Consider the following 25,614-nt stretch of genomic DNA (forward strand, 5'->3'; position numbering starts at 1 on the left):
TATGATGGGATGGGTGGACCTTGCCATAAATTACATAATATCCACTCAACCTGGAGACGGTGACAATAGAAAGCCTTTATTAGCATTATATGCCCACACAGGAATGAAACGGTTACATAATGAAACAATGTGTGTCTAATGACCATTAAAATTGGTCAGATTTGTAAGATTAGAGATGTACTTGGCATCAGAATTTCATCTTCTTGAAACCTACAGTTATGGTAAAATTTGTAGAGATGATGCTACAATTAGAGAAACACTGAATAAAAGAGGTCTCACAAAATCCCTAAGGCACAACCTTTAGCAGTGTTCTAACTAGATTGCTCATATGTTATGTCTTGTTTTGCAGTGATTGCAATTGATGGGGGTTGGGTGCTGGATGATAGACTTTCCGGTGGGGAAATTTCCCTTGAGGGATCATCTGATACGTCATGGAGTAAAAATATGCAATTAAACACTTGCATTCTCATGGAAGAGGGGGAGGGGTGGGTGGGGTAAAAATCAGGTGGTGGACCATACAATCATTACCCTGCTCATGTAAACTGTACACATTTCTTCCAAGAGCTGTTATCCGGATATGAAACTGGTAAATCCCTAAACAGGCTGATCTCAGTACTGAATATTTCCAGTTTACCTGATGATGAAAAAAAAATGCATTTGGTCTTCAGTTATAATGTTATTATTCATGTGAATTGTCATCACCCGGTCTGCAAGTAGCTGCATTCTATCATGTAACATTGTCAAACACAGAACACAGCTATTATTAACATATGGTATTCTACTGTAGTTTCAAAATAAATTACTCAGTTATAATTATAATAACAATGTAAAGAAACTAATGCAACTTGAATACAAATCTATAGACTGTACAAGATGAGTTCAAGGTCTCATAATGCTTCCCACAGTGTATATACAGTTCACCTACTACCAAACTAATTGAAATATAAAGAAACATTAATTTGAAATTGAGACAAGCATTGAATCTTCAATACAAACTTTAAGCAATATCATGGCAATCCAGTCTGGTTAATATTCATTTGAGAAACAAAAGTTATAACAATGCAACCCTGAAATAGAATGGAGCCTGAAGAAAACATGATGAAGGATCCTGGTCACATAATTTAGGAACCATTGGTTCACTGTACTGTCTAGAGGTTGATGAATTTGTAGGATTTCTGAAATGATGACATTGTACTATAATTGATTGAGTTAAAGTACATATTTTTCTATCTGCAGACTTTGACATATACTGTTATTTCATAACATGTTGTTCCGTGCAGTCCTGTTGTGAAAGGGTGAGGATTGGGTGGAGGCTACAGTTGTACGTCAGCTAAGTGCCCAGTGAAATATGTGATCAAGAATGATATACTTTTAACTTTGGATAAACAAAGACTTAAAAAAAGTGGATCTGGAGACACAACTGTGCATGGAACTGTGCCTGTCTCTCAATGTCCTTGGTTTTGGGTACTTGTACATTCTTCGAATAATGCTTCTTTAGCCTCACAAGATGTGATTGTGAATCTTAGAACTGTTGTGCGACAGTTTTTCAGGAGTTTGGAGAAAAATAACAAAGAAGTAGAGGAGATACAAACCCAACCATAATCTTCAGCTGATATGATAGACATCTTTGAGATGAATACCAAAGGTGGAGGTGATTTGCATTTTACTGTCCAATTACATTTCAAATCCTATTTCCAATATGTAAGCAAATGCTTAAAACAGTCATCTCTACTGTACTACAGTAAATAAACATCATAACAAACAAAGTACATTAAAGTTCAAGATTATATCCATATTTGTGTGACCTGTGTGTGACCTGCCTTAATTAATCTAGGTTTTTTGTTTTTGTTTGATGGAGTGTTCATTACAAATACCTCTAACTCAAAGCTCAGCAATACAGACTGAGTTGACTTCTTTAATGTTTCCACAGCATTATGGAATATCTAAAATGGTATTTCAAGTGTTTGGTTTTAATCTGAAGAAAATAAATATCTAAACAGAAGACTTATTTGTAGTTAACCCAAACTACTTTCATACAAACCAACAAGTTGTCTTCCAGTCTTACCATTCTAGAAGTGTCAGGAGTTCTAGAAGAATTTATTAATATGAGTCTCGGAGGCAATTTTTTATTTCAGTTTGACAAATGGTTAAAACGTACCAGAGGGTGTTTGGGGGCCTATTGTGTCATGGCAAGCTCACTACAAACATACCAATTACTGTATTAATCCATAAAAATCTACCAGAGGTTCTTGAAACATTACTATCACTGTTCTTTACTAACCATTAATGTTATTACCATTACATGAAAGAAATATCAGATGATGAACCACTCGTTGTCCTTGTCAGCACAGTATGAACACTTCCATCAAAAACTGGTAACTACAGGTGGAGTAGGTGATCCACTAATAGCTCCCAAAGGATAACTCAAGTTAACCTTTAAGTGAAAAGAAAATGATAATCAAGTTTTACTGATAGTAGATCTTGAGAATTTCGGTCAGAAATAGATATGTGTATGTCTCTGGCTTACTACCCTGTATACATGGACATTCACAGGGGATACAATCCAGATGAAGGAAAGTACACTTCAGTTTCCAATAACCAGGTAAGTGTAAAAACAATTAACCAATAAACTATTAAACTTGAACCGGATTGTCCGTTGTCAGTGGAAGTTGCATATAAAGGTGTAGTGCAGTGATATTATAAATGAGCTCCCAAAGGATAGTCCAACCTCACACAAACCCAACCATGCATGGTTTGGGCTTGACTGAGAAATTTGTGAGATTTTGCACCTCTCTTTCCTATTGAGGAAATAATGTCTTTTGAATTTCCACTCATCAGAAGATAATTTTTTTTATATAATTTAGTGTGTCAGCTTTGGTGGATGTGTTTTTGTATTATTTTTCTTTATTTAATGGCACCAGGCCCCTGGAGACTGCATTGCCTACGTTGACCTAGTTACACCACTCTCTGGGAGGTCTCTTTCCAGATTTTAGATCACCAAAGGTTTATAAAGTACCCTGTTCATCTAGTTAATAGCTATCTAATATGGTCAGTTCTTTCCACAAATTTGGCAGATGAAGACACTTGTAACCTCAAAATTTTGAGTCAAAAAGTTTTGAGATGAAAATGTCCAAATTTTGACTGTTGAGGTGAAAATCTTGAGATAAAAATTCCAAATATTAAGGAAGCAAATTCAAAATTTTGAAATTTGGTGACACTTATATATTTTTTTTAAGCCACAGTACTAAGTCGGTGAAGTTAGATCAGTTTTGAGACCAATTAGATTTCTTAAAACCAACTGCAGTGACTGGCTCAGCAATGTTTAAAAATTAAACAAGCATAAGTGACAATTCTTCATTCACAGCTGTACATACTCAGATTAGTAGGAAGTATTTCCAATTGTGTTCTCTGTTTATAGGGCTGGACTTACAAGGGTACTGCAAAGCTCTCCAAATCTTCAGTACTTTCACATAGTTTCTGGAATCTGCTAGCAATTTTGAGCACATGAGGACATGTCAGTATTAGAAATACTTTATCTGATTTTACACTGTGGAATATATATAAATATCTGAGCCCTAGCCGGGTGCTTCAGAATAGCTCTGTAACATCTCTTCTACTTCCTGTCTTCTTCTACTAAGTTTAAAACATGTAAATACATGTTAGAGAGAAAAATGTAATTTCTATATAGTATAAATCTAAGCCCTGGTGGGAGTCCCTGGGGACTTTAGCTGAGGCATTTTTACTTTTCAGATATTTATTGTTCTTTGATAGTGATTTTGCAGCCCAAGTGAAGCCAATGGTGGGGGGGGAGGGGGAAAGTTATAACCACCCTTATGGATGCCAGTGCATACATGTTTTAATGCCCTCTAAATGTGTTTATTTTAAACAGTATTTAGCTCTCAAATATGCAAGGAAGAAATGTTATCATGACATGATATTGATAAAGAGTGGCAGGGGAATTTAAATTCCTTAACCATGCCTGCTAGCCATATGTTTGGTGAATAAAGTCACAACAACCAGATTAACCTAATTCTTACCATTCCTATGTAACTCTGTGCATCAAGAAGTGTAGGATACTGAAAGAAGCTTGATAGATGCATACAGACCTAATCTGTTTGACCCCAAAATATGGAGAATAACATTTTTCAGGGCCAAAAACCGGGAGAATAAGGGAAAATAGGGAGGTTGGTCATTTTCAACTGAAATTATATAAATACTCCTAAATAAATAGTCTACAGTACTGCTCATGTATAACTGGACATGTGTACCTGCACAGGATCGTATAAACAAGTACAATCGCGTATAAAATCGTTGACAAACAAATTGCCGCGTAGACACCTCGTATAATCCCTGTACGAGTTTATACGCAGGTTATGCTATTGTGCTCAATGAATAGGGGTTAAAGTCGCCGAAAGAATTAGTGAGATGTTTGAAACAGCCGTTTCTTAAATCGTAGTTTAAGACGTGATATTCACCTAGCATCGAAGAGGACGCAGGTAAAGTGTGTGCCGGCATAGAACTTAACTGTTTTTTTTTGTCGTACACAAGTAGCCTACATGCGAACTGCACACATTCGGTATGCCGCATGTACAAACAAGTGACAACTTGTGTTTATTAAACTTGTGCAGGCGCGTATCCAGGGGGGGGCATTGGGGGCGCGCGCCCCCGGGTAAGAAAGAGAGGAGAGAAAAAAAGAGAGAATAAAAAAGGAAAAAAAAGAGGGGGAAAAAGAGAGAAAAAAGGAGAAAAGGAGGGAACAGAAGAAAAACGCCAAAGACACCGGGAAGAGAGAGAGGAACAGTGACATAATTACAGCGCTGATCCATATTATATACAGTACACAGGGTAGCCAGTGGCGTATCAAGGATTTCGGAAGGGGCATGCGCCTCGGCCTACCCCTTACACCGACAACTCCAATTTTGACGTTTCCATTTTCCCTCTCTCACTAATGTATATACTCTATATGGTATATCATATTACCCACGTGTGTGTATGGACGCCTTAAACAGTTGTACAATTGTGCTATGAAAAAAACTGTGGCTGGTCTCGAACTCGGCCGAGTCGTTGGGGAACATGGCGCATTTCGGTATTAGACCAGAATCTATATGCGAACTGCACTATACATGTGTTCTTCGATGCAACATTGCCATCCACAGATAAAATGTAATACACTCCAACCTGAATGCTAATTGTTACCCCAAATCTAGTACCGTAACTCGTACAATTAATCTAAAAATAAATTTTGCATGAGATTTGAGAATTGAGCACATTTCCTGTGAATATCATGTAGTTGACCCAAAGGCGTATCATTGCCGTGGCGGAGGGGGGGGGGCTGACGCACCCATCACTTCTTGAGATTGTTCCCATCTGCATGAAAATGTGCGCCTCACAACCCTACGCCCACCCCTCTTATCGCTTCCCGATGACATGCTATACAATACGAGAATTATTACTGTTGACATTGTTAGGCGTGACTTCTCCTAAAGACATTTGAAATGACGAGATGAAAGTATTTTGGTATTTCAACATTAATCAGAAATTTCTAAAATATACACTTGGATAAAAGTCGGGGGAGGGGTGGGAGGGGGCAATGTTCTATTCAGCTGAGAAGAAGGCCACTGCTACGAGTGTACACCCCTACCGGCCCGCTCCAATCCCCCCCTTACGACTTTACAAAAACATTGTTCATAGGCAAAACTGCATGGTGTATGGAGCCAATTTTAGACCTAATTGGTGGTCTAATTATGCCTCGGGGTGCACCAGTTAACATCAATTTTCAAAAAGAATTCAGGGACGGGGCTACTGAGATTTGCCTTCAACAAGCCAACGACCACACCTCCGCCATTTTTAAATTCTATGGCCTTTTCATAATAGTGCAGGACCTACCTGAGTCAGTTGGGATTTGCTACCCCCCCCCCTTTGAAATCCTATATTAAAATGGGGGTTGAAAAGGGGTCCCATTCTCCTAGTCCTGCAAACCGATTTCAAGTAGTAGATAACCTATGCATCTGCCATTAAAATGTGGTACATGGCTACATGAAGGTAACATGCTACAGTATACTATTTACCTCTTTGCAAATACAAATACTAGTCATTGTTCTTAGTACATTTTGTTAGTTCTACACAATGAAACAATTTGAATCAAAAAAACATTTGATGTTATTTATAGAACTAGTTAGGCAAGATGTCCTTACGTACATATGGCCTGTAGATTTGATCACAAGTATGCAACACAACCCATTACAATTTCACAAACTGACTGTTGAGAAATTATTATGTAAAGACTCACCAAAATCTCCGCCACAAAGGAAGTTATGTCATCAGTGATGTGTTCCCACTTGCTTTTTTCTTTCATTTTCTTGGAGGAAATGTACCAAAGAAATGTTGAAAATGGTATCACCTGGAGGTTAAAGAAAAATATAAAATAACTCAACTTTCCATTCACTAGATTTATCAAGATGAAAATTGGTCGGGTCTGTGATCATTTTTGTAACAGACATCAACGTCTTCCCTTGTTTCTTATTAATAAGTATATATGAATATTTTATATAGCTGTAATATCAGGGCAGCATATATATTGTTTTATATTTCTGTTTTTATTTTTGGGTATGTTGGACTGACATACAGATAGCTAACAGCACAGGACTAATATCATTATTAAAAGCACCTTTGCCTTTATCTTAAAGCTGCTCTTTAGGAATATGTTTTGCATCTGAGGTAATAAATACAGACAGTTATTTACAACACTTGAAGTGGTATCTGATCGACTCCATGTTACGGTCTATGAGTTGTGAACCCCCCCCCCCCCCAATAAAAGACATATTTGGAAAATTGCTGGAATATTTCTAACAAATTTGTGAGCTATCTTCCATAGTACTGCAACAGAAAATATATGTAGAAAGCACATGTGCTGGAGTTTCCTGGAAATACCTCTTAAACGGCCAGTATTATAACTGAAGTGCAAATAATGTACATCTTAAACAGAACACATTACGAGAATCCTTCAACACTGTTAACCAATGGCTAAGAATGGAATTCTGAATTACTTTGGTTTTTACTCTGAGGACATGCATAGGGTCCAGAAGCTACATGCATGTCTTGTATTACTGACTGACAACAACATATCCACACATTACAGTAAACCCACTAAAGACTTCCATTTGTAATCCCTTAGTATATAGCTCATTGACAAATGACATAAAACCTAAATTATCTTCTGATTTAAATTTGACGTCAATTTTCCTAGGTATTATATGTACTGAGAGGGGAAGGGTTGGAAAGGTTAGGATGGAAACAGAGATTTTTATGGTTCCTGTTAGTCATTCTACATGGTTCTAACTTAGTGTGGGTATGGTTCTAACTGAGTGTGTGTATGGGTCTCATTTTGTGTGCAGTGACTCTATTTAATTGTTAGGGCACATGCACTTATGAATTAAAGTTATTGTTTATGAGCCTGCCATACATTTTACTGCCTAATTAGGCTGACAATACAGAGGAGTCTGGCTGCACTATTAAGACCGAGTACTACGCTTACCTGCCACCCAGCACTACAGTATGACAAACTAATAAATTAGAAGGGATCAAGTCATCTGAATATTTTGTTCCTTCATTTATGATGAATACACAAAACAAAGAAATGGACCTGGATATTAAACACATACACCTCTTTGTGTAGTTTTACACATTGGTATACAATACAATGTATGGCATGCAGTGTCTAACATATGGTGTATGTACTGTATGTTGAGGCCTTTATCTTCCCCTCTGGCCCTTAAGGAATTTGCTGGTCAAGCAAGATTCAAAACAATTGCTGTTCCTCCAGGATTTAGGCAGTAACAAAATCACTTTCTACCCAGAATCAAATCTAATTATAACTACAACCCAGCTTACCAGTCCTGCTATACACTAATTATACACTAATCATTACCATCAGCATATTGTAAACCATTCTGTGCAAGATACATATCATGTGACCCCAAAGATCGTCTCAAGAAAGATTAATCCACATTTACCTAATGAGGAGATAAAGACAAAGACAATAAGAATCATATCTGAACTAGATGTTTTAATGCAAACGATAAAATTCCTTGTTTTTGAGTTTGCCTTTTTTAATATTTACTCAACAGTTATTCCATTGCTCACAGATACACAAGCTTATGCTAAAATGACTCAATAATTGCAAGTTCATTCATTTTATTGCAAGGCGCTCTTATTTTAAAGTTGAATAATTTTTGGAAATTTATCCATAAAGAAAACAAAAGGCAAAACTTGGTAACATGTTTGCAATCCTATGGTTTAGACTAATTTGGTCAGCACACTTTCTAATTGGTACTTTTAACGTTGTTTGGTGCAGCAGGCCAATAAAGTTGTTCCCAAATTTCTAACTCTATTACTTTGAAGTCAAGCAAAGTTAGGCAATATTACTGGTCTAGATTGCTTTTTTTTTCAAACTATCTGCATACCAGTGTGAAGCAAAGGCTGCTCTATTACATAAATGTTAGTGTTTTTGCTTTCACAACTTTCCCAGTAACTTAATTTCTAACTTTGCCAATATGCAGCAACATGATGAACCCCCCCCCCCCACCCAAACACACTCTTATAACAGAAAAACTGAATTACACAATAACTTTAAGAACAGAAAAATAATACAAATGCATTAAAGATTTCAGATGACATAACATGCTGAATCCTAAAAGAACTTGTCATATTGTGTTGTATGATCTTCTGTGATAGAATCGTAAATTGTTGCTAGACATAGTGCAATACTCAATACCTATCATCATCCTTGACAACTATTTAATATGATGGGATAGGTGGACCTTGCCATAAATTACATAATATCCACTCAACCTGGAGATGTGACAATAGAAAGCCTTCATTAGCATTATATGCTCACACAGGAATGAAACTGTTACATTATGAAACAATGGATGTCTAATGACCATTAAAATTGGTCAGATTTGAAAGATTAGAGATGTCCTTGGCATCAGAATTTCATCCTCTTGAAAACTACAATTATGGTACAATTTGTAGAGATGATGCTACAATTAGGGAAGCTCTGGACAAAAGAGGTCTCACAGAATCCCTAAGACACAACTTTTAGCAGTGTTCTAACTGGATTGTTCATATTTTAGGTCTTGTTTTGCAGTGATTGGGGGTTGGGGGGTCCTGGATGATAGACTTTTCGGTGAGGAAATTTCCCTTGAGGGATCATCTGATATGTCATGGAGTAAATATATCCAATTAAAAACTTGCATTCTCATGGAGGAGGGGGATGGGTGGAAGGGGTAAGAATCAGGTGGTGGACCATACAATCATTACCCTGATAATGTAAACTGTACGAATGTCTTCAAAGAGCTGTAATCCGGATATGAAACTGGTAAATCCCTAACAGGCTGATCTCAGGACTGAATAATTCCAGTTTACCTGATGATGAGAAAAAACAAAATGCATTTGGTCATCAGTTATAATGTTATTATTTATGTAAATTGACATCACCCGGTCTGCAAGTAGCTTCATTCTACCATGTAACATTGTCAAACACAGAACACAGCTACTATAAACATACAGTATGGTATGCTACTGTAGTTTCAAAATAAATCACTCAGTTATAATTATAATAACAATGTAAAGAAACTAATGCAACTAGAATACAAATCTATAGACTGTACAAGATGAGTTCAAGGTCTCATAATGCTTCCCACAGTGTATATACAGCTCACCTAATACCAAACTAATTGACATATAAAGAAACATTAATTTGAAACTGAGACAAGCATTGAATCTTCAATACAATCTTTAAGCAATACCACTAGCAATCCAGTCTGGTTTATATTCAATTGAGAAACACAAGTAATAACAATGTAACCCTGAAAACAGATGGAGCCTGAAGAAAACATGATGACTGTTTCGGTCACATAGTTTAGGAACCATTGGTTCACTGTACTGTCTAGAGGTTGATGAATTTGTAGGATTTCGGAAATGATGACATTGTACTATAATTGATTGAGTTAAAGTACATATTTTTCTATCTGCAGACTTTGACATATAGTTGTTATTTCATAACATGTTGTTCGGTGCAGTCCTGTTGTGAGAGGGTGAGGGTTGGGTGGAGGCTACAGTTGTACGTCAGCTAAGTGCCCAGTGAAATATGTGATCAAGAATGATATACTTTTAACTTTGGATAAACAAAGACTTAAAAAAAGTGGATCTGGTGACACAACTGTGCATGGAACTGTGCCTGTCTCTCAATGTCCTTGGTTTTGGGTACTTGTACATTCTTCGAATAATGCTTCTTTAGCCTCACAAGATGTGATTGTGAATCTTAGAACTGTTGTGCGACAGTTTTTCAGGAGTTTGGAGAAAAATAACAAAGAAGTAGAGGAGATACAAACCCAACCATAATCTTCAGCTGATATGATAGACATCTTTGAGATGAATACCAAAGGTGGAGGTGATTTGCATTTTACTGTCCAATTTTATATTTCAAATCCTATTTCCAATATTTAAGCAAATGCTAAAAACAGTAATCTCTACTGTACTACAGTCAATAAATATCATAACAAACATAACACATTAAATTTCAAGATTATATCCATAGTTGTGTGACATATGTGTGACCTACCTAACTTAATCAAGGTGTTCTTGTTTGATGGAGTGTTCATTACAAATACTTCTAACACAAAGCTCAGCAATACAGACTTAGTTGACTTCTTTAATGTTTCTACAGCATTATGGAATATCTAAAATGGTATTTCAAGTTTTTTTTATTTTAATCTGAAAAAAATAAATACCTACACAGAAGACATATTTGTAGGTAACCCAAGCTACTTTCATATAAACCAACAAGTTGTCTTCCAGTTTTACAATTCTGGGAGTGTCAGGAGTTCTAGAAGACTTTATTCATATGAGTCTAGAAGGCAATTTTTATTTCAGTTTGGCAAATGGTAAAATGTACCAGAGGGTGTTGAGGTAGCTATTGTGTCATACTGTAGCAAGGTCATTACAAACATACCAAGTACTGGATTAATCCAGCAAGAATCCGATCGTTTTAATGTCCTTACTACAGTAGGGCGTAATCCTGTCAGTTGTATTTTGAGAAGGTGAGTTAAAACTTTATATACATTATTTTAGTGAGAGTGAATGGAGATAAAAGAGTATTCCTCGATCTGCGACGCTATCCATAAAATCTACCACACATCTTTGAAACGTTATCAATACTGTTCAACACTTACCATTAATGTGATTACCATCACATGGAGGAAATATCAGATGATGAACCATTCATTGTCCTTGTCAACACAGTATGAACGTGACTTCCATCAAAAACTGGTAACTACAGGTGGAATAGGTGATCCCCTAACAGCTCGCTTCATAATTAACCTAATGAAGAGAAAAGAAAGTGATGTGAATGAGATTTAAGTCCTAATTATAGGAGACATTGAGAATGTCAGTCAGAAATAGTCTCTGGCTAACTACCATGTATACATGAACAATCACAGAGAAAAAAATACAGAGGAAGGAAAGTACAGTTCAGTTTCCAATAACCAGGTATTAAGTGTAAAAACAATTAGCCAGTTAAGCATCAAACTTGAACCGGGTTGTCCGTTGTTTAGTGGAAGTGGCACATAAAGGTGTGGTGCAGTGATATTAATGAGCTCCCAAAGGAGAGTCCAACCTCACACGAACCCAACCATGCATGGTTTGGGCTTGACTGAGAAATTTGTGAGATTTCGCACCTCTCTTTCGTATTGAGGACAGAACGTCTTTTGAATTTCCACTCATTAGGAGATACTGTAAAATTTTGTATCTAATTTAGTGTGTCAGCTTTGGTGGATGTGTTTTCATATTATTTTTCTTTATTTAATGGCACCAGGCCCTCGAGACTGCATTGGCTACATTGACCTAGTTACACCATTCTCGGGGGGAAGGGGGTCTCTTTCTAGATTTTAGATCACCAAAGGTTTATAAAGTACCCTGTTCAGCTGGTCAATAGCCATACAATATGGTCAGTTCTTTCTACAAATTTGGCAGATGAAGACACTTATAACCTCAAAATTTTGAGTTAAAAGTTTTGAGAGATGAAAAAGTCAAAATTTTGACTTTTGAGGTGAAAATCTTGAGATAAAAATTCCAAATATTGAGAAAGCAAATTCAAAATTTTGAAATTTGGGGACACTTATATATTTTCTTAAGCTACCGTACTTAGTCGCCGAAGTAAGATCAGTCTTGAGACCAATTAGATTTCTTAAATCCAACTGCAGTGACTGGCTCAGCAATGTTTAAAAATTAAACAAGCATAAGTGACAATTCTTTATTCACAGCTGTACATTCTCAGATTAGTAGGAAGTATTTCCAATTGTGTTTATAATGTTTATAGTGGCTGGACTTACAAGGGTAATGCAAAGCTCTCCAAATCTTCAGTACAGTGTTTTCACATAGTTTCTGGAATCTGCATTTTGAGCACATGAGGACATGTCAGTAATAGAAATACTTAATCTGATTTTACTCTGTGGAATATATAGCTGAGCCCTGGCCGGGTGCTGGGGGCTTCAGAAGAGCTCTGTAACATCTCTTGTACTTCATGTCCTCTTGTACTAAGTATGAAGCATGTAAATACATGTTAGAGAGAAAAATGTAATTTCTATGAAGTATAAATCTAAGCCCTGGTGGGAGTCCCTGGGGACTTTAGCTGAGGCATTTTCACTTTTCAGATATTTAATGTTCTCTGATAGTGATTTTGCAGACCAAGTGGAGCCTATGGGGGAGGGGGGGGGCCAAGTGCTCACCACCCTAATGCCAGTGCCTGTATATGTTTGAATATGTTTATGTTAAATGGTAGTTAGCTCTCAAATATGCAAGGAAGACATGTTATCACGACATGATATTGATAAAGAGTGGCAGGGAAATTTAAATTCCTTAACCATGCTTGCTAGCCATCAGTTTGGTGAATCAAGTCACAACAACCAGATTTACTTCATTCTTACCATTCCTATGGAACTCTGTGCATCAAGAAGTGTAGGATACTGGAAGAAGCTTGATAGGTTCATAGGTCCTGATCTCCTCTATCAAGTACAGTCTCTGTCTTCATAATTACTAGAGGGTTTCTTCCTACCGTTGAATTATTACATCATGGAGCCGTCAGACTGAGCCTCAGTGATTTCTAAATCAAAAGTGAAACACTAAACATGAAATCAAATTAGTTATTCAGATATTTTTAGACTTCAGAAACAAAAGTATACTCACTTACAAAGAAAACCCATGGTAGCAGTTCCACTTTGATCCAATCATTGATCATTTTATGTTAGTGATTAGTGTTTGGTTTCTGAAGCTTTTTGAAAGTTCTTAGGAACTTTTGCATTCAGATAGCAACGTGACACTACAGCAGTCTTTGTGAGCAATCAACTTTACATGTTAGTTGTAAAAGACCCCTACACCTTTAGTAAGTAAATTATGTAAAAGTGCATAATTGATTTGTGATATTGAAGCTAAAGATACGTCAATAGGAACTGAGCATTACCAGCACAAACCCTGGAAATTCTGGATATGTTCCAATAATGGGTTGTCTTTGACCAGCAAGGGAAGTCTAAAGCACTGCAGTATTATGGGTGACAAACTACAAAAATGTTTGTATATGATATGGGATATTGAATCTCAATCTCTGGAAAACCTTGCACTTCATTTGACCTTTACTCACTGGCAGGTTAGTACTTAAATCTACAATATACCAGGAGAGGAAACAACTCCAGAGTACTTTAAGAGTAGGTTTTTATGACTACATAGTTTGAATAAAGGCCGTGGCTATTCTTACGACTAGTCGTAACAATTATTTATAAACTATTCTTACGACATCGGCGAATTCATGCGAATTAAAAGTAAATAAAGCAACTGCGCATATAGTAGGGGTAACCCTAACCCTAACTCTAACACTCAATCCAACCCTTACCCTAAACCTAACCGGAAATTATTGTTTCTCCTGGTCGTAAAAAAAGTACTCCTAGTCGTAAAAATAGCAACTGTGCATGCGCAAAAGGGTATTATTGTTACAACTAGTCGTAAGAATATTTAGCCACTTTGTTGAATAAAACCTTTCAGATACAGTAGTTGGATGATCTCGCAAATGTAGAACACTTCCTCAATAAACTAATGTGATCAGTATTCTGAGGGAGGAAACCCTCTCCTTCAACTTGTAACCAACTAACAGGCTAGCATCACCATATTTCAGCTAGTCCTACATTGTGCTGATCCTAGGACACGCTTTATGCTGGCATTGCGAACTTTTGAATGTTGTCATTAAAGCCATTGGACTAGGCCTTCGTTAGGCTGCACTTTTCTTATATGACTAAAGAAGACCTAAGCCATAACTTCAACGTTATGATGTCCCTGTCCTTGTAGGTACATAGCCTAACAATATGAAAGGAAAACACGACATACATTTCTTCTTTGACAATTGCAATATACTTAGTCTGTTTCTTTCAGTATCACCATCTGGAATATATTGCAATATCTTCATATTAGTAAGCCAGTACTGTAGCTTCAGGGAATCACGTTAAACAAACAGAGAAGTACAAGTTGTACAACCATACAACCGTTCTTCAAACGCTGCTTTACACTGTGTCGTTGGTTTGTTTAGATTTTGAAGATGAGACTTGTTCAAGTCGTTTCATTGGCCACGAGGGAAATACCCCTCTTTTTCAGATAAATGATCAATCTTCCAGTTCAAATAATAGCAATCAGTGGCGTAGCTACGGGGGGCGTGGGGGCGACAGCCCCCCATGAAAGCTCGTCGCCCCCCAGTCGCCCCCCCCCCCACTGGGATTTTGGGTGTCGAAAAAAAATTACATGTGCGAAAAAAAATATATCATTGGTCTGAATGGTCTCGAATCTCCATGATGACCACTCATGAACGACCCTTCGACCGCGGACCGGCAGTAGGCTATAGTTGCTGAAAACCTGACGTGACATAGCTCATAGGCCGAGAAGTCTACAGTAGTCGCACTGTACTGAAAACGCATGTTAACGACCGTCGAATAATATAATTCTTGCTCTACAAGACTACAGAACACATAATGTTTACCAGTGGCGGCGGAACCGGGGGGGGGGGGCTTGGGGGGGGGGCTCAGCCCCCCCAATGAAAAAGTTGAGGGGGAAAATGCATGATAAGCCCCCCCCCAATATTTACCAAGGCTCCGAAACGTGCATCTGCCTATTTTTCAATGCATACTTGTCGATCTGTCCGATGCACACGTATACTATATATATAGGTGTAATAATTTTAATTGCTGGGGGACCCTCGGCCCGTCCCCTGGCTATAGACCACATTGTCACCCCAACCGCGTCTTCACGCCCCGTGAAAAGTGGAAGCAGTGAGTGTGAGTACCGGTAAGCGTAACACAACTTCGTCTTAGGCCAATGACTTGCCTCATTTCAGCCAGTTCTCCAACATCCCCTTACTTAGTGGCGGAGCGTCCATATATACAGTCAGGGGGCGGATGCCCCCCCCCCCCCCTGACGGACTCAAATGGACTGCTGGCGCCCTTTTCAGCTTTTCACTACTTTTTACTTATTCGCGATTATTGACTATTTTATTGCGCTCTCATATACCTATTGACATTTGTCATATTCTGTTGGTGTAATTTTTCGACAAAATGGCGACGACACCTTTTTATTCTCCGTTAATCTGCAAATTAGCAAGGCCCGGAAAGGGTCATTTCCTGCAATCTAGGGAGTATCTTTTCTCAAAAATTTTCTGTACGCTCCGCGCCAACTTGTGGTGGCGCTCCGCTTAGATAGTGTCGAAAGCGCCCCTACAGACCATTCTTGCCCCCCCCCCGTCCAATACACCTAGCTCCGCCACTGCCCTTACTACACTCAAAAACGTCTTTGCGAGTACACTACGAGGAATAGCTACTCTCTTAAAACACCATCGAACATACAAATTACAATGTTTTTACAGACTTTTAGGTGCAATCTGAGAAATTGCAGGCTTGAGACCCATATTTTAGGGCTAGGTATTCGCAGCATTAAACACTCGGGAAGTGCCGTTTCCGGCCATCTGGGGGTTTGAAAAAACCCAATATTTTCTTGTACGCTCCTCGCCAACCGATGGTGGCGCTCCGCTTAGATAGTCTCCACACATTAGCCCCCCCAATAATTTTTCCGTTCCGCCGCGCCTGATGTTTACTACTGAATCTGTGTGTTCGACTGTTCGGGCAAACTTTGCCTTTGTCACTCTTTTTTTTAAATATCCATAATCCCTAACATGCAAATAAATACTAATATAAACAGCCTATCATTATCTTGTAACCAGTGCGTATTAACTGATCAAACAAGCTAGTGAGCAATACTATACCCTTATAGAAAGGTGGTCTCCAGGTACTTGAATGCCAAAGAAGATGTTAATAGGTAAAAAATGCTGACATCATACACATGTTTCTCACATCATTGCTCGCGTCATTGCCTCAATACCCTGTTACATTTTCAATCTGGTTTTCACTTCTGGGACGTACCCTGATGCTCTTAAAACCACTAACAACCAAATTTTCAAGAAAGGAGGCAACACTATCATTGAGAACTACCCCCCCCCCCCGACGGACTCGAATGGACTGCTGGCGCCCTTTTCAGCTTTTTAAGCATGTTTTACTTCGCGATTATTGACTTTTTCATTTCACTCTCATCTACCTATTGACATTTGTCACATTTTGTTGGTGTAGTTTACTGACAAAATGCTCTAACGTACGGCGGTATTTAATTTATCGGCACTTAATTCTGTTGTACGAAACTCTTTCCAAGAACTGTACGGGGTTTTCGATCTATTTTTTTCGAAAACATGAGCACTCACAAAGATACCACGGGGATTGTGATGAAGCGCATGCACTTTCAACACCCATATAAACTTCCACTTGTCACAAATGTCGATGACACATATTTATTCTTCGTTTACCTCCAATTAGCAAGGCCCGGAAAGAGTCATTTCCGGCAATCTAGGGAAAATCTTTACTCAAGAAAAATCTGTACGCTCCGCGCCAACCTGTGGTGGCGCTCCGCTTAGATAGTGTCGAAAGCCCCCCTATAGGCCATTCTCGCCCCCCCCCCGACCAATACCCCTAGCTCCGCCACTGCCGGCCAATCAGTCTATCACCAAAATAATATTTTAGACGCAATCTAGTTCGGTCATTTCAGTATGTTACTTGGCTGAAAGCCCAGTCAATCTTTCTTTATTTTCCACACGCAATTTTCAGATTTGTCGAAAACTGTCAATGCCGGTGTCAAACTCACAAAAGATTTGTCATGATATTTCAAAGTAACTTACCAGATTGTTTTTTTTTTCTATTTCACTAAACTCTTTGATGACCATATCATAACATGGGATCTCAAAATAAAGGATGTTGAGAAAACTTTAGAGCACCTAAGAAGGCCTGGGAAGTGTCATTTCCAACGATCTGGGAGGCCCTTTTAGCTAAAAATTTACGGTACGATGCGCGCCAACTCATGGTGGCGCTCCGCTTAGATAGTAACAAAAAAATGGTCAAGCCCCCCAGAAAATGTTCAAGCCCCCAGCGCGCCCCCCCCCCCACTGAAAAAAATCCTGGCTACGCCACTGATAGCAATTTACAACAAAATGGCAAATTCCTTGTATCTAGGAGTGAGGTCTTCAACATTATGCTGCGAAATGTCAATTCATCATTTTGCACCTCGATAATTTTCTGGTAATTTTGCGTTCATAGAATCTTCTATAGCCGCTTGAAGTGTATACGTGTTATGGGTCGTAGCGTATAAGTCTTATGGAAAAGACAAAACAATACTTAGTTATTACACTGCAACTCACCAAATTACAATTTGGACGGCATCTTGACTATTCACAACAGATCTTCCGAAGTCCAAATATAAAAGGGGTCCGGCACTAAATATATAATAAAAACGCAATATGCAAATAATGAAAATATTTTGATGGTCTTGACCATTCCAGTAAAGCAAAGATAAGGGGCTAGTGTAAGTTCCAAAGAAAAACGCGTACTATCGCCTAGCGAAATCTATCGTGATAGTATTTCGTCACTACAAGTGTCACCAAGACAGCATGAAAATTAGACATGTTTGGCACTTTTCAGGATATTGTTTACTACGAGCTCACAAAGAAGTCAATATTTTATCATTTCTAAAGACTTTTGAAATGACGAGATGAAAGTATTTTGGTATTTCAACATTAATCAGAAAATTTCTAAATTATACACTTGGATAGAAGTCGGGGAGGGGTGGGAGGGGGGCAATGTTACATTCAGCTGAGAAGAAGGCCACTGCTACGAGTGTACACCCCTCCCCCCCCCCCTTACGACTTTACAAAAACATTGTTCATAGGTAAAACTGCATGGTGTATGGAGCCAATTTAAGACCTAATTGGTGGTCTAATTATGCCTCGGGGTGCACCAGTTAACATCAATTTTCAAAAAGAATTCAGGAGACGGGGCTACTGAGATTTGCCTTCAACAAGCCAACGACCACACCTCCGCCATTTTTAAATTCTCTAGCCTTTCCATAATAGTGTAGGACCTACCTAAGTCAGTTGGGATTTGCTCCCCCCCCCCCTTGAAATCCTATATTAAAATGGGGGTTGAGAAGGGCTCCCATTCTCCTAGTCCTGCAAACCGATTTCAAGTAGTAGATAACCAATGCATCTGCCATTAAAATCAGTTACATGGCTACATGAAGGTAACATGCAATAATGTGTACCTCTTTGTAAGGCATTATTGTATATAGGAATAATATACTGGTTTGGCAACATGTCCACCCAACGGCTATTTACAGAATAACTGGACGCGAGCAAGACTGCATTTTCTGATTTTTTTTTTATGCAATTATACAATAGTGATTTTAACATCGGTCAGTTCAGTTCTTAAACTTCACACTAGTATTTTTTAGCACAACCTTAATTTAAGTTTAGACAAAAATTATAGTCTAACTACGCCCCAGAATTGTTTCAGTCGGAGGACTCCCACAACCCCGTACATGGAATTGCATTCAACGACTACTCCACAGCAACAACATCAAAACTTTCGGATCCACATATAGTCTGACCATAAATGTTCGTTCCCCTTCCTAAATTGATCGGGAGAATTTTGGAATGTGAACCCACGTTACTGGGTTCTAAACCATACAGGAGAGTCGATCCGTTTTCAGGATTGGAGAGGCAAACTTACCGCTCATGCACTTAATCAGAAATATACACAAATTAGCCACAAGATGTACCTCCTCCTTTATGTTCTACACCCTTCCCCATATCTATGTAGACATGTGACAAATCACTTGATTGGCGTAGGAAGGGAGCAAAAAATGAATTGGCTGGGGAGGGGGTCGGGGGGCATCCCAATTAAGTAAACAATACACATTTTGTCATTATTTTGACCCACATGGAACACTGAAAAATTTCAAAATTTCCATATCAAAATTTTAATTATTTTATCCCGAAAGTTTTGAATATTTCTGGGAATTTCAACCCTTTTTCAAAATTGAAACCCTTTTCTTGAAAATCAAATTTGTCTTAAAATTGCAATCTGTAATATAACCGAAATTCTCAACATTAAACTACTTTTTCTAAAATTTAGAACCTCTTCGATTGATTTCGACCTCTTTAATTCCCTTCGTGTAAAATGTCGATTTCTTTTTGTTTTAAATTTAAACTATTGAAATGTTGACTTCTCAACTAAAAATATTAGCGTTTTATCTCAAACTTGTACGTTTCTCTCGAAATTGCCATTGCATTTCTCGAAATCAAGATTTCTTTCTTATGCAAAATTTCAACTATTTTTTCTCAAAAAATAAACTTTTCTTGATGAGGATGGTAATAAGTAAAACGGGAGAAAAAGGGGGGGGGGCTACATGAATTGACTATTACAATTATTGGTTAAATGTCGACATAGTATTTTGATTTGAGCAATTACGAGGTACGTGAAAGACAAAACATCGTTTGATTGCCTTAAACTCTCTTTGCTGGTGCAAAGATTTAGCTAAATAATCCAGCATTGACATGGAATGGAATTAATTACAAAGGTGGTTGGGTGGGGAGGGATGAAAAAAGTCGTGTAGTTACAGGTGCGTATCCAGGGGGGGCGTTGGGGGCGCGCGCCCCCCGGGTAAGAAAAAGAGAAGAGAAAAAAGAGAAGAAAAAAGGAAAAAAGAGGGGAAAAAAGAGGAGGAGGAGAGGAAGGAAGGGAAAAGAAAAAGAAGAAAGAGAGAAAAAGGAGAAAAAGAGGGAGTAAAAGCAAAACGCGAAGACACCGGGAAGAGAAAGAAGAACAGTGACATCATTACAGCGCTGAAGGGTAGCCAGTGACGGATCAATGATTTCGTAAAAGTGTGACTCACCCTACCCCTCACACCGACAACTCCATTTTTTGACGTTTCCATTTTCCTCTCTCACTAATGATCTATATATATATACTATATATGGTCTATCATAACGCGTGTGTAGAATTGTGCTATGAAACCAACTGTGGCTGGTCTCGAACTCGATCGTGTCGTCCGGGAACATGACGCATTTTGGGATGGGGGCGACCGCCCGCCCCCCCCCCCCCATTCAGCATTTTTTTAAATGATATCGCTAAGTAATTTCAAAATAGAAAGTGCTTAGAGGCAACTAACAAGGCCTGGGAAGTGTCATTTCCAGCGATCTGGGAGACATTTTCGGCCAAAATTTGCTTGTACGCTTCGCGCCAACCTATGGTGGAGCTACGCTTAGATAATTTGCCTACAGGCTTCGCCTCTCCCTTGGCAAATTCCTCGCTACGCGCCTGTTTGAATTTGTAACGCAAACAGCAGATATAACATCATATCAGTGAGCATGAAAATGGCGTTCCAGGATGAAAAGCCTCAAAACTGTCCGACTTGCCTGAAAAAATAACCAAAAATTTTCAACGTGTTAACGTCAATATCATATAAGCAAGTATCGGTTATTACATCGCATGCCATCATGTACCGTACGGTCCGTTCAAATTGCGCAGTATACCGCGGGATGCTAATGTAAACAACGACATGTCTCATGTAGATGTATAAAAAGCATGGAGGTCCAATTATGTCAAAACTCTCTTTTACATTAGTAATGGCGAATTAGGGCCTGCACCCCCGCCGCGCAGTGGCGGAGCGTCCATATGGTCAGGGGGGCGGATGCCCCCCCCCCCCCTGACGGACTCAAAAGGACTGCTGGCGCCTTTTTCAGCTCTTTACCACTTTTTACTTATTCGTGATTTTTGACTTTTTTATTGCGCTCTCATCTACTTATTGACATTTGTCACATTTTGTTGGTGTCATTTGGCGATGACACCTTATTCTTCGTTTATCTGCAAATTAGCCAGGCCCGGAAAGGGTCATTTCCGGCGATCTAGGGAGTATCTTTACTCACAAATTTTCTGTACGCTACGCGCCAACCAGTGGTGGCGCTCCGCTTAGATAGTGTCGAAAGCGCCCCTTCAGACCATTCTCGCCACTCCTGACCAATACCCCTAGCTCCGCCACTGCCGCCGCGCCTCCTACGCCTATGTGTGTAGTGTTCGGTTTCGGAAATATCTGCTATTTTTTTCATTTCCTTCAACCAAGTTTTATAATAGCCGTTATAACAGGTTTTAATATTTGTACATCAATAAATTAACTGTGTCTGAATTTTCGAAAATTTCTGACCAACATTCTACATCACACTTCCCTCTACTCGTGCACTTTTGACCGGTCTGTTAGGGGTTGAAGGAAGTTTTTTCTATATTGGTTGTCCATAGATGAAATTTTGTACAACATTATGGCTATGTTTTGAAGTGAGTTTATTCACGAGAAATGTGAATTTTCAAATTCTGAACAAATATGGGGCTTAAAACCTTGAAAAGTGGGGCTGACGGGTATTGTGGGCCGGGACGTAGAATCACCTACAAAGCAAAGACCCACAGGAGATGCGATCAGGTCGAACATGATGTGTGCCGGGTTGACAATCTTCTAAAAGGTTATGGATGGAAAAAAAAACTATTAGGAAATACTTGGTTCTCAGGCAAAAGGTGTACATCTGGTTGGTCATTTCAAGCCCGAGAAGTGCCGTTTCCGGTGATCTGGGGGGTTTCAAAACAAGAAATTTTCTTGTACGCTGCGCGCCAACCGATGGTGGCGCTCCGCTTAGATAGTAATTCGCGCCCCCCGGATTTGAAAATCCTGGATATGCGCCTGAGTTACATTTATTCCGATAATTTCATGATGATTTAGTGAATATATGTAAAAACAAAAATGTAACTTGACACAGACACGTTTTGTCTGCACGATGTGTCTGCAAGATGTGTAGGACGGAGCAAGGCTGTTCAATTTATGTTATTCCATGTAGGTTTTATTATTCATTAAACATGTACTCTTTAAATCATTTGAAACAGACGGTATTCAAACTTTTGTGTTTATTGCTTGTTTATGCATCCACTAGCAGATAATAGGGTGGGGGAATGTGTACATGAAATGCTATTTGCCCAAATTTTAACCGGTGGTGGGGGAGGGGGAGGGGGTGCACGGGAACTAACACCCTACCGCTTAGGTAGAAATGTCAATGATAGCTTGATCTAATTGATATAGGTTGTGTTGTATTATTTACTTCCTCGACCCCTTCCTTAAGACATACCCAATCGACGTCAGTTTTCAAACTGTCTGTTTTCACCGGGTATGTATAACGTTACATCTCTCGTACATTTACTTCTATTGGCGCCAAAATGTATGTTACAAATTTCAAACATCACCCGCGAACAGCTGGAAAACACCTGTATATGCTATTGAATACCTGTTCACATCTAGTATCTATATCACTGACAACGAATGTTTTAGTGTTATATTAGTGGAGCTCCAGAGTACGTATTATATTCGTGGGAGACTGGGAGTTGTTTGTTACCATTGACTTGTTGGTTAATAAGATGGATTATTTAATGGAGAGGAACCACTGTTAATAGTTAAGACAGCGTTCATTGATAAGTGAGATAATTTGACGGTATGGTATAGAGGCATAGGCTAGAGGGGGAAAGCGGCCAGGCCAAACTTAGTTAGGCTATAAGCTAGACTAGTAGTAATAAAGTTAGGCTATGTTAGAAAACTCACTCATCACCTTCGAAAAACTATAATTATCTACTTTTAGCGAGAGGACATGCTTAGCAAATCTAACTCATAAATAATAGAGATCTTAGCCTAGTTGCTGACTGAATATCAGAAAAGTCCAAGTTAAAGCATATCTTAACTATAAAGGAATTGAATAAAATACAATCGAGACACTGAGTTTTCTTTAGGGATCTTAAATTAAGCGAAGAATGAAACCAGCGATTAACATTCTAGGTGTACTGATGCCTAACATTTACTTCATTCTAGCTAACAAAATGTATCAATAGACAAACTCTAGAAACTTTGTTATTCCTCAAAAAAATTTAAATCACAGAAAATGGTTCAACTCGATTTAAATACGCATTAATACAAGTCAATCTATAACATTCCAAAATTATCATTTTAATCACCTAACTTATTAAATCTACCAGGTCGGACATTTGAGCCACTTGTGTGAGAAACCTGCAGCTTTTTTACCGAGCAGGCTAACTGAAATAATGTTATTTAATAACTGATTAGTTGAATGACCATACTCCTGCCAATATACCTGACACTTTATATGAAATATACCTTTGTTAAATACTGTATAGGGCCCAGAGCTTTGAGCCTCTATAAAACAGTTTTCCTATTAAGTCTAATAATAATCAAATGCAATACATAGTTATTAAAAGGAATCTTTCGTCCATGTTTTTCCAGGAGCAACTAGATCGTGGTGTTCTACTGACAGCTGGTTTATCTTAATTTTGCCCACATAATTATAAAAACTGTACGTCATTTCCAAGCCAACAGACTTATGGCCACATGATGTTTAAAAAGTAAAATGGTTTTGAATTGAAAGTGCGCCACCTATTTTACCCTGCTGCAACTCTCAATAGCAGAAGTTCGCCAGAGCCGTAGCTTTAACGTTAAATGTCCCGCTAATTGTTCACACCCGATGAACTCCATAGTAACAGAATATATTTCAATGAAGACCCAATTAACCTGATTAAACTTAAAAGTAATAATTAAATAGTATAATTAAACACTTCAAGGATATGAAGTGTGTCCAGAAAACAATATTATTTGTAAAAAAAAAATGTAAAAAGCGGATGGTTCTATTTAATTGGAAGAAACGATAAAGTTAAGAAAGTTAAGATCATAAGCAATACCCAATTTAGGAATATCTACGAACACAAAGAAAGAACAAAGCTACATTTCGAAAAAATCCACTAGAAGTTATGTCACACTCAACGCGTAACTTAGGAATGAATTTAATAACTAAACACAGATGGACATCATCTTTTAAACAAATCATATTAATTAGAAATAATTATAATTCAAGCAGAATAGTCGGATTTGGATCAATAATGAAATAATTTGTAAATTAAATTAAGCCTCGTCAACCTTCTCTCTGGAAACTTGAATTTGATCTACCGTACATCTGCTTCTCTAAATTGCATTTTAATTATAAGAAACAACCTAGTGATTTAAATATAATTCTTCAAACTCTCCTTATACTTTATAAAAACCTGATATTAGTTAGAGTAGAAGTTTCCTTTTCATGATCCCTATAACATTAAATTACATTTTCCTTCTGAAAGTTCTAAATAAAAATACAAATAAATTTGATCAATACTTTTCTTCAAAAGATAGATAATCTCAATTAGTATTGACCCATTTCTTATAAAATTCTCAACCCGTCATTGAGATTTGTTTCCTATTAACTAATAAATAAAAATATGTAGCCTCGCATTCTTATTTTATTAAACCTTACTAGCTATAAAAACTTTAATGAATAATTTAATTGTAAAACAATCAAACTAACCCTTTAATCGTACATTACCACTTTATTTTCTCTAATCTAATGTAATTATTCCTGTTTATATTTGTGTCCCCATAAAATCAGCCCCTTATATCCGTTCTAATAACTGATTCCGTCTTACAAATAAACACGACCTAAATGTCTTAGTTTATCGCTTTATTTTCCTTTATCTTTTTTTCGTTATTTTTATTTTATTATAATTATTCTAAACCTAACCAAATCCAATATATTTATCTCCATCTACTCTATTATCAGTAACTCTATTCTTTCATTCTAGATTCCTATCTCCCGTGTGGATCTAGATTACTGCTCTCCTAGAGTTGATGAGTCTGGTCTGAACCTTATCCTTGAGTCTGGTCTCTCTCTCTCTATCCTGAGTTCTCTCCAGAAGCTGTGGATCACTGACAACAGGAGACTAACTAATGAAGAGTTGGCGGCCATCTTGTCTTACTCATCACAGTGTACAAGCTTGAAGGAGCTGCTGTAAGTATTCCGGTGTAGATGTTAGAATCATCATAACAGTTTAACAGGGAATTAATTTAATTAATACAAGTAATCAATATAAAACTGACAATAGAGAATGTGAAGTCTGCAGTGTTTTCATTAAGGATTGGATGTAATTAGTTTGGTTGGATTTATTTCAGTAATTAGGTCATCGTGGAAGGAATTCTGCAGAATGTTATGATTAATAAAACAAAATATAATGGATAAATAGGGAA

At 38.0% G+C, this 25,614-nt stretch overlaps 2 protein-coding genes and 1 long non-coding RNA gene across 5 annotated transcripts in view; 2 read left to right on the plus strand and 1 right to left on the minus strand.

Moving 5' to 3' along the window:
* Positions 1-25,614, plus strand: part of LOC139970073 (uncharacterized) — a 202,587-nt gene that overhangs the window by 142,955 nt on the left and 34,018 nt on the right. The gene's annotated exons all lie outside the window — the stretch shown is intronic.
* LOC139970037 (NLR family CARD domain-containing protein 4-like) overlaps positions 1-25,614 on the plus strand; it is a 118,725-nt gene that overhangs the window by 61,501 nt on the left and 31,610 nt on the right. For all 3 annotated transcript variants that reach the window (XM_071975617.1, XM_071975620.1, XM_071975619.1), the window contains exon 7: positions 25,173-25,378. In XM_071975617.1, coding sequence (XP_071831718.1) covers positions 25,173-25,378 — 206 coding nt within the window. The remainder of the gene's footprint in view (positions 1-25,172; positions 25,379-25,614) is intronic.
* LOC139970108 (uncharacterized) lies at positions 313-6,862 on the minus strand. Its single transcript, XR_011794011.1, has 3 exons — positions 6,290-6,862; positions 2,282-2,434; positions 313-634 (listed from the first exon to the last, which is right to left on the minus strand). It is a non-coding gene; the product is annotated as an uncharacterized lncRNA (long non-coding RNA).

This window comes from Apostichopus japonicus, chromosome 7, assembly GCF_037975245.1.
Source record: "Apostichopus japonicus isolate 1M-3 chromosome 7, ASM3797524v1, whole genome shotgun sequence".
NCBI classification, from domain to species: domain Eukaryota; kingdom Metazoa; phylum Echinodermata; class Holothuroidea; order Aspidochirotida; family Stichopodidae; genus Apostichopus; species Apostichopus japonicus.